The 10,677-nt window shown below is 44.5% G+C and overlaps 2 protein-coding genes across 2 annotated transcripts; both read right to left on the reverse strand.

Annotated features, from left to right (window-relative positions):
- Window positions 1-2,540: 2,540 nt before the first annotated feature.
- Window positions 2,541-4,251, reverse strand: LOC136546399 (E3 ubiquitin-protein ligase ATL6-like). The gene has a single exon (XM_066538381.1). The coding sequence runs from the start codon at window positions 4,028-4,030 to the stop codon at window positions 2,780-2,782; it is 1,251 nt and encodes a 416-aa protein (XP_066394478.1). The 5' UTR covers window positions 4,031-4,251; the 3' UTR covers window positions 2,541-2,779.
- Window positions 4,252-7,688: 3,437 nt separating this feature from the next.
- On the reverse strand, window positions 7,689-10,473 carry LOC136544191 (uncharacterized). Its single transcript, XM_066536432.1, has 2 exons — window positions 10,252-10,473; window positions 7,689-10,106 (listed from the first exon to the last, which is right to left on the reverse strand). Exons 1-2 carry the CDS (start codon window positions 10,471-10,473, stop codon window positions 7,689-7,691), a joined length of 2,640 nt encoding a protein of 879 aa, XP_066392529.1.
- Window positions 10,474-10,677: the final 204 nt, after the last annotated feature.

A 10,677-nucleotide genomic window follows, 5' to 3' on the forward strand; every position in this document is an offset into this window, starting at 1 on the left:
TGGAGTTGGGCATCTTGGATGATCTTTTGGAGGTAAGTTGGAGAGGTATGTGTTTCTTTGCATGCAATTTTTGGTCCATGAATCTAAGTGATGATCATCTCAGCCTTTGAAAATGAACCGTGTTTTCTCACTCTAGACCAGGATTGACCTTGGTTGGGCTCATGGCATAGCCACTCGTACCATAGGGTGGGTTGGCTAACCTCCTCCCTTATGTGGCCATTTGTGCTCATTTTCGTCATGTAGGTTACTACATAGGAACAGTCTCCATATACATGTACAACCTTATGAGTTGAAATAAATTTTCTAATAAGTATTTTTTTTAACAAACTGTGGAGCAAAGCTTCGTAGACCTTTTTCCTCGTTCGCTTGGCTGATAAGCCATGGCTGAAAGTATTATTGTTGGTTGATTTGTTGTGAGAGAAAAATATTGTTCGTTGGCTAAAAAAGTACGGCTTATAAGCCAAGCGAACGAGACGTTTATTAAAAAGAGGAGAGCACTGTATAAGAGGTGTTAGGGCGTGTTTGGTTTGCATTTTCTAAAGTTTAGTCATCTAAATGAGCTCTTAAAATTTAGTCACTCTCTGTTTGGTTTGGTGAACTAAAAAAACTAAAAGAGGTCTTTTAGTCCTTTTTAGTCATAGTGTTTAGCTATAAAGTGACTAAAAGGTGAGGCAGCCTGACTAAAAGATGAGGTTTAGTCTCATTTAGCAACATTTGAGTGACTAGTTGGCTAAAATTCATTTAGTCTTATTTAGTCAAAGTATTTAGATAAAAAATGACTAAATGAGACTAGATTTAGGAAGTGAAGAGTGAACCAAACACCGCATTAACAGAAGGCTAACCAATTCTTTCGATTGACATTTGCAGTAAGAGAATCTAGCTAACTTTCTCTCGGGCGCGCCGTGGGCACGCCAAAGTCATGTGTTTGATCTTCTTAACGTGATGGTTTGCGGCCCTTATGTGTATTCGAGAAAAACATAGGTTTACGCGCAACCGCAGCTCATTCAGCATAACGGAACACGCCCGTTGTTGTATGTGGCAACTGGCAAGTGATGGTCCATGTTTCATCTCCTGTCTAATCTAAAGAAAAACAACCTACAAAGATCTGTCAACCAACGCACGGCGAACGTGCCAGCTTCCTGTTCACAGGGATACAACACGTCAACCAGGGACAGAACGAATCGAACATTCGAACAGCATGACCACCATTAATCGTGTCTGAAGTCTGATGGGTGATGATGCACGGCCCGAGACTGTCTCCGACGTAAGGATGAAAACGGAACGGAAATATCCCGAACCGAACCGCATCATTTTCTATATTTAATCCGATCGAATCCGCATTTTCTTGTCCGACTTTACCGTTTTCGCTTTCGCATTTGAGATGTTTCGTATTTCAAATGTAAAAGTAGAAAACGATTTACACATTTTTCGACCGTTTTCTACTTTTCTACTTTTAATTTGAAATATTCCGAATTCAAAATTCGGTTTAAACCGAATTTGGCCAACTGCACAGGTCATACAGCCCAATTACAGGCTGCTCACCACGCAGCTGCGTTCTTTCTACTGGTGGCTAGCTGCCCTCTCTTATAGACGGCGTCCAGCCTCATCTCTCTTATTATGTATTTGGTTGTGCACTTGTTTAATGCTATGCACTTGAACTAGATCATGCACTTGTTAGTTGTGAACTTGTTATGTATTTGGTCATGCACTTGTTTAATGCTATGCACTGTGGGTCGGTATTTCGTATTGAATTTTCGCATACCGACCGTGTTCGACATAATTCCGCTCGAATTGGTTCGTTTCCGAAATTCTAGATATTCCGTAAGTTCGTGTTCGTTTTCGTGTCCGGCTTGTCCGCTTTCGCTTTTGCTTTCGTATTTCAAATGTAAAAGTAGAAAACAGTTGAGGAGTTTTTCGACCGAGTTCGACCGTTTTCATCCTTACTCCGACGAGAGACCTGTAGGGTACCTAAATCATTGGAGATAGTCTGATGCATCGATGGATGCGTTGTCTAGAGTGCTTACATTTTCTCCTCAACATTCAGTAAGGGTGCGTTTAGATCCAAAAATTTTTGGATTTTAGTTCACTGTAGCATTTCGTTTGTATTTGGTAATTAATGTCTAATTATGGACTAATTAGATTCAAAAGTTTCGTCTCGCGATTTCTCGACCAACTGTGTAATTAGTTTTTTTTTCGTCTATATTTAGTACTCCATGCATATGCCGCAAGATTCGATGTGACAGTTACTATACAAAATTTTTTGGCAACTAACGGGGCCTAACAGGGTACCGCTGAGCACTGACATTAGGAGGGTAGGCAAGGCACCCATCAATACTTCAATGGTCTTAATCGCAAAAGAAAAATGTTTTAAGGGTCTTCTAGAGAAGCGAGTGGGTGGTGGTTTGCAACCACACACGTGCTTAGGGGGAAACATTTGGCGCCTCGTTGTCTGTCACATGATTCCTATTACTTCCATCAAGAAAAAAAAAAGAAATCATGTTTTTCAAATGTAAGAGATAAGGTACGTGTGTACTTGTACAGGTAATATATAGTATGTATCTTGATTTTCAAGAAAGACTTACTAATTTTATGTACACATGTTCTTCCATATAAGAAAAAAAAAAGAATCCAACACGCGTCCAGAAGGACTGAAGGAGGAGCGCGACCAAGCACGTTCTCTCCTAAATTCAACAGCCACAAAAAAATTTCCACCGGGACGGCGACGAAAGCACCAAGAGTTTCCTAGCAGCCACCGTTTGACCACGACAGGGAGAACCGGTCAAACACGTTGTCCAGGCGCGCACGCCTGGTCGTCCTGTTCCACTGACTTGGCGCCTGTTGCGCCGGCCGCCCTGCCGCCCTTGCTCGACCCGTCCGTCTCGACGCCCCTCCGCGTCGACCGCGACCCCCACGCGGGAAGCCTCGTGGAGAACGTCCGCGCCAGGAACGACGGCCACCGCCCTGACTGGCCCAGCCGGATGCTCCTCCCGGCGCGGCTGCTGCCTTCGCCGCCGCCGGCCCCAGTCCTGACGCTGACGCCACGGCGCGTGCTGCCGCCGCGGCTGGAGCGGAACGCGACTAGGCTCGTGGTGCGCTGGAGCTTCCCCGCCGCGGCGAGGTCCCGGAGCACGTGGTCGGGCAGACGCAGCGTGAACCTCTCGGTGCCGGCGCCGGTGCCGGTGCCGGTGGTGGCAGACGCTGCGACTGCGAGCGAGTGCCCTGTGGAGTGCGAGCGCGGGAACCGTGCGGGCGCGCGGCCGGACTTGGAGCGCAGCGCGCGCTTCACGCTGCCGATGCGCATCAGCTCGTCGGTCTCCTCTCTGATGATCCTCTCCACCTCTGTCTCCTCCACGTCAATGACCACCACAGCAGCAGCCGCTGGCGGCGCGGCTGTGGGCGACGGCAGCTCCTGCGCGGGAGCCGCCGGCGGCAGCTGCAGCTCAGGCGCGTCGTCGTCCGCCGGCTGGGCGTTGTCGTCGGCGCCGGGGACGAGGTTGGCGCGGCAGACGGGGCAGGTGACGTGCGAGGCGAGCCACGTGTCGATGCAGTCCGGGTGGAAGACGTGGGAGCACTTGGGCAGCAGGCGCAGCGTCTCGTCGTCGTCGAACTCGCTGAGGCAGACCGCGCACTCGAGCGCGCCCTTGCCGGCCTTGTGCGCCTTCACGTCGGCGTACGCCATGGTCGGGAAGGACTCCAGCACGGCCGCGTCGAGCCCGCGCTGCTGGCGCCGCGAGCGCGCGGCGGCGCCGTTGGGAGCCGCCGGGTTATTAGCGGAGTAGCCGCCGCCCGAGCCGTCGCCGTAGCAGTGGCGGACGTAGATGGAGAAGAAGCCGAGGAAGAAGAAGGCGGCGATGAGCACGACGATGACGATGGCCATGGACGGGCTGAAGCCCTGCGAGTATGGCCCTTGCTGCTGCTGCTGCTGCCCCTGCTGGCCCTGCGCCGCCGTGAAATCGGCTGCAGCAAGCAAGAGAAGGAAGAAGGGCAGGAGGCGGCCATTGGCCCGGACCCGGAGGAGTGTGGTTTCCATTGGCACTAGTGTTGAGGGGTAAGGATGAAGCAACGGCGGTGGCCGGTGGGCGGTGGGGTCGTTGTGGGAGCCTGGGAGTGTCAAGTGTGCCACGAACCAATTTGGGGGAGACGAGCTCACGGGCAGACGGGCAACTGGGGGTAGAACTTGAGCGTTTATATGCGAGAGCGGGAGACGTTGCCGGACGGGCACGGGCGGCGGCGTATATTGTAGCAGGGCCGGTAGCTTGCTTGTCCCTTGTGGGAATGCATATACAAATGATATAGATCCACTTCGAATTGATTACGCAAACGAATAAAGTCACTGAAAGGATTAAGGATTGGACAGTTCTCCACCACCGACCCGTGGTGGCGTGTTCCTCTGTCCCCAGCGAGCTATTTCAACTCCAGAGTCTAATTGGTACTGCTTCAGCTCCAAAGTCCATACAGTGAAACAGGATTTAAGAAAATAAAATGATTTAAACATGCGCATAAAAAAGTTGCTTAGTTTAAAGGTTTTCAATGTGCCCATGGCATCAACTTTAGTAATTTACAGAGCTAAAGATGACCCAATCGAAAATTCTTAAACCTAGAGCACACGTGAACCTTTAAAATACTAGGCCAAGCTGAAGGACGTATATAGCTCACAAAGTATAATTTCGATGTAAGTCTAACTTCTATTGCAAGGATCGCTAACACACAGGCCAGCGTCACGGACCGAAGAACGCAACAGTGGATCGTCACTAACCTTCGACAAGAAATTGTAGGATGTTCACCTTTTGATGTGGCATTATGACCCCCTTATTATGTGTTATTTATCTTGGGCTTCTTGTATTCGTTAGTCCATTAGCATCATTACGAAACACAAATACAGGTGCGTCGCCATGATTACCCAAATCCATATTCGTACATTTTTTTTGTGACACATGCATATAAGTATTCAGTTTCGGCATGTGCATATATAAATACTCAGTTTCGGCATGTGCATATATAAATACTCTGTTTCGGCATGTGCTAACGATTAGCTCATGCATATAAGTTAAACAAAACATTTTCAACGTATATTTCTTTTTCTAAAATAATGGGATAAGAGTCATAAAAAATAATGGGATAAGAGAATGAATATAGTTTTTAAAACTAAATCCACACAAATCTTTAAGACAACGATGTTAAAAGGTGGAGTGCTGGGCGATTGTAAATGAGAAAATGTGTTATCGAGATATCCCACTGCTAGACAAGTTTTGGGTGGGTATTTACAATTACAAGCAAGAGTGGGTTAGTCTAGCAGAGCTCCAATTTCACTTAAAAGGCCTCTGTCTTTGGCTCCTATCATGGAATATCTTGTTTAATAAAGCTGAAAACTGTTTTTTAAATAGTAAAAATAGCTCTAATAACATATGTATAATAGTTTATGTTTTGTTTACGAGGAGAATCGGGAGAAACTACTATTGTGGCTCTAGCAAGAGTGGGTTAGTCTAGCAGAGCTCCAATTTCACTTAAAAGGCCTCTGTCTTTGGCTCCTATCATGGAATATCTTGTTTAATAAAGCTGAAAACTGTTTTTTAAATAGTAAAAATAGCTCTAATAACATATGTATAATAGTTTATGTTTTCTTTACGAGGAGAATCGGGAGAAACTACTATTGTGGCTCTAGCTCCTTAGTAAAAAAAACTGTTTTGGATAATTGGCTCCTACCGCTCCATGTAAAGGTCGCATAAAATTTATTTCCCTTGTAAAAGAGCCGATTTTAGACGATTGTCTGGCAATGCTCCCTGTAACAAGATACACAAGCCAGGGCGTGCCAAACGAGGCTGTAGGTGCGTGCGAGCATACAGCCTGTTCGTTTGGCTGTGGTCTATTATAAATGATTGTAAATTTTTAGCCAGAACAATATTTTTTTCTTGCACAAACCAGCCAATAATACTTCTTCACGAACCAGTACAACAATATAAACCACCCAACCAAACAGGCTGATAGCCGTTCATTGTTTCCCGTAGTAACCACTTTGCGGGCCGCATGAACCTCGTAGCAGCGCGAGTGGGGCATTGGGCAACAACATCCGCCGCATGGGCGACACCTGGGGTTGGCCGGTGCGGCACCTGGATATGACGCCCACGGGCCACGGTGCCGCACGGTCTACGGGTGGCTCTCTCGGGCTGTGTCCTACCAACACATTTCTCTACAAAAAGAGCAGACGTGGAATGAATTAAGGGCATGATTGGTTTCTTAGACTGAATTTTAGTCCATATCTCATCGGATGTTTGGACACATGCATAGAGTATTAAATATAGACTAAAAATAACTAATTACACAGATTACGACTAATTTGCGAGACGAATTTTTTAAGCCTAATTAGTCCATGATTTGATAATGTGGTGCTACAGTGAATATGTGCTAATAATGGGTTAATTAGGCTTAATAAATTCGTCTCGTAAATTAATCTCCATCTGTGTAATTAGTTTTATAATTAACTTATGTTTAGTCCTCCTAATTAACATCCGATATGACATGGACTAAAATTTAGTTCGTGAAACAAACACTCCCTAACCAAAAGGCAGCGTAGAGCACTCGTCGCCCATGCATGTTTCCTCACGAAAAGCAACAACAATGCACTTCATCATCATGTAACATGTGAGAAATTTGATGTTCATATAAAATAGCAGTATAGCATGATTCGTACAGTATTTTTGCAGCCAATAAATAATATTTTTCTCTCACAACAAATCAGCCAACAGTACTTTCAAATATAACTTATCAGCCAAGCCAATGTCTTTTGCCTCCGCACAGTCACGCTCGTACATGGACAAAAGCATCATTTTAGCAGTTGTCTTGATTTTTATACTCAACTCTAGATGTGCAAATAATAAGGGACGGTATCTTCTTCGTCTAGTAACGAAATGAATAAATGATGATGATGTCCAGTCGCTTTAAAGCAAAGCAGCTAGCTAGTGAATGGAAAACCCCGGTCGCGTGGCTTGCCGCCCCAGTTGATGCACATAAACAATCTTCTGGACGTTTGGATACTGGCATAGGGAAATAATATCACATCCTCTAAAAGATAACATTGTATCCTAATCATCCATTCTTCGTACCTTATCATCAATTTTTCTTTCAGAATCTCACCTCTCATAACCCATTTGCCAAACGGCACGTTTTTGTGCAGGGGGCGAATCTGGTGGGGTAAGCCTATGGATGGCAACGGACATATTACCCACAGATAGAGGGTTTACAAATCCGCATCCGCAAGGCAAACCCTGTGCCCGCATCCGCGCCCGTGACCTGTCACGTGCACGAAATTGAACCCGCACCCGTCACCCGCGGGCACAGTGTACCCACGGGCACACCCGTGCTCACCAGCCAGATCATAAATTCACAGTCCACAATCACAAACTTGTACAGATCACAGATCCAATACACAATAGCACAAGTTCACAAATAACAGTTCACAACTATTGTTCAATATCTTAATAAATCTAGATTTATTAAGATGGCGGGCAGTGGCGGACCTAGGATTTTTGCATAGGGTATGCGTCGCAAAAAAAATTCTTATACAATTCGGTAAACCATTTATAATTCGGTAAAACCATATTATAATTCGGTAAAACGACGTCAAATCTTAATATAAATTGTTCAAATAAAATACAAATACTTCGAAATATAACAATAGGAGACTTACAATATTACTTGTTTATCCGTCGCTTTCTCAATGACATGAATGTCTCCATTATATCATCTTCATTAACTTGAAAGAAAATATCCCGCTCAATAAATGTGACTAGACAATCATCTAAAACAGTATCACCTATCTTATTCCTTGACTTTGTTTTCACTATAACCAATGCAGAAAATACCCTTTCAACACTCGCAGTTGCCACTGGTAAAAACAATATCAATTTGAGAAGCAAGTACACCATATCATACACTTTGTGCCTCTTTGTTTCAATAAGCTTAACTGAGAGATCAACAATGTTGTCTAGACCTTGGAAGCTAGCATCTTGTCGCATGTCATCAATATAATTATCAAGTTGCAATTCCAGTTTTAACAAATCATTGTTGGAGAAGTCCTTAGGATAAAATTCAGTCAATCTATGTACCTTCCATGTATCAAAAGAAGCAAAGGAGTTGGAAGGACTGAAGGCTGACATACAAGAGAGTAGCTCCATATTGATCTCATCAAACCGATTATCAAGCTCTTGACTAATTTGATCAATGACACCAATGTATACTTCTCTTCGGAAATGATCATCATTTGTTTGGTTTTGGGCACGAGCATACCGTGTTGATTTTCCATAAGGCACATAAGCACCATCCATAGCAGGAACTTCAACACCATGTTTAATACAAAAAGAAGTGACCTTCTGAAGAAAATTATCCCAACCATTAGACCTCAACTCCTGCATTCTGCTCTTTGCCACATTAACAAGTGAGATTGCATTAAGAATATCTTGATCCCTTCTCTGCAAGCACTCAGATAACTCATTTGTATATCCAAGAATAACATACATTAAGTGCACAAAGAAAACAAACTCAAAGATTTCAAATGCTCCAAGCACAAAATGTATCTTTGTCCAATCTTCCTTATATGCATTATCAGCACCAAGTTCAATGAGCACATCATGAATTGAGGAATATATAGTGATGATGCTACATATAGTTTTGTAATGAGAGCCCCACCGAATGTCACCAGGCCTAGGCAAACTCATCTCTTGATTTAATCCACTCCCCGATTCAAGCTCACCACACTCTAGTGCTTTCTTGACATTCTCAAGCCTAGCATTTCGAAGCATATCATGACGCTCGCAAGAAACCCCAACAATGTTCAACAAGATAGATACTTGATCAAAAAAAGTCTTGCAGTCAGTATTTCCTTTAGCAACAGCAACAAGAACTAGTTGGAGTTGATGTGCAAAGCAATAAATATAATAAGCGGAAGGTGATTCTTGCATGATTAAAGTTTTGAGCCCTTTAATATCTCCTTTCATATTGCTAGCCCCATCATAACCTTGACCTCTAATCTGCTGCATACTCAATCCATTACTAACAAGTAAAACTTTAATTGCTTTCTTAAGTGACAAAGAGGTAGTATCATCTACATGAACAACTCCAATAAAGTGCTCACATGGCCTTCTAAGTTTATTAACATAACGCAAGCAAAGAGCTAGTTGTTCTTTATGTGATATATCACTAGACTTATCAGCTAAAATTGCATAGGGCTCATCACCAAGTTCCTCAATTATTTTCTTTCTAGTTTCTATGGCACAACAGTGAATAATTTGCTTTTGTATCTTTGGGCTAGTCAAAGTGCAATTACCTGGTGCATTGTTCAAGATATACTTATTCACTTCTTCACTATTTCCTGCAAGAAACTTTAAAAGTTCAATGAAGTTGCCTCTGTTGCTAGACTCTTCACTTTCATCATGTCTACGGAATGTCAATCCATGATGCAAAAGAAACTTGATACATCTAAGTGAATATGTCAATCTTTTCTTGTAAAGACGAAGCTCCTCCTCACTCCACTTGTCAATGTTATAATCAATTGCTACCTTGGGATTCATAAAACCAATGTACTTCTCTTGAGCTGCTTTATGTGCCCTAGAACCAGAATGTTTGAGAAGTGCTGTGTTTCCTATATTCCAATTATTCCATCCATCAACAATAAAAGTTTTTGACCCACTGCCCTTCTTGAATAAGTAGCATATGAAGCAAAATGCAGAATCCTTCTTGACACTATATTCAAGCCACTCATAATTATACAACCATTGTATACTGAATCGACGAGGTACGCCTCCAATGTTTCGGTATGGAAAATCATGGATATAAGGTTTGCAAGCACCTTTAGTAATATATGCTCTACGAATTGCATCTTGATCATTAAAAGGATAATCTTCAATGGGCAGCCTTTCACCTGGATCATATGGTAGGCGATTGATGTCATACGCCGACGGCTTTGATGCGGGCGGTGGCGGTGATGCTAGCGGGGGCGAGGGCAAATTATCTGCAATTTCTTCAACTTGTACTCTATCTTCTTTTTGATTCTGCTCTTCCACAATATTTTCATCCGGAGGTGGGTCAATAGCAGCCGCCTTCTTTGCTGCTTTCTGAAAAAGGGATCGAATGTCTCCGTTTCTTTTCATAATTCAAGACTCAAGAATTCTGGAAAAAACACTTGCCAATTAGCAAAACTAACGATCGGAAGAAAAAACCTGGAACTGAGGAAGCACGGGGATGGACGGGGAGTATCACCTGAGGAATTGAGGAAGGACTGGCGATCACTCGATCAGTCTTGCAGGCGATGGCCAGGCCAGGCAAAGCGACGGGCGATGATCTACTGGAGTGCTCGTAGGGCGGCGGCGGGCGCGCTGGGCACGGCACCGAGCGGTCGAGCTGGAGCCAGCGCTGGCGCACGTGAAGTCGCGAAGAGCAGTCTGGACTCTGGACTCCTGGTACGACGCGTCGTAGTCTCATACTCGTAGACGAGGCCCGGGTCCAGCGCGTAGTCATGCCGTCATGGTAGCGCGTGCTTGCCTGCTTGGGCCGGATGTGGCCCGAGCCGTAGTCATGGGCCCCGCGACAGACCTATCCACCTCCGGATGAAAGCAGCAAAGAAGCCGTAGTCATGGACCACGCACGCTACCATCTGTATCTCGTAGAGCATGATGTATGGTTGAC

Source organism: Miscanthus floridulus, chromosome 3 (assembly GCF_019320115.1).
Source record: "Miscanthus floridulus cultivar M001 chromosome 3, ASM1932011v1, whole genome shotgun sequence".
In the NCBI taxonomy this organism is placed as follows: domain Eukaryota; kingdom Viridiplantae; phylum Streptophyta; class Magnoliopsida; order Poales; family Poaceae; genus Miscanthus; species Miscanthus floridulus.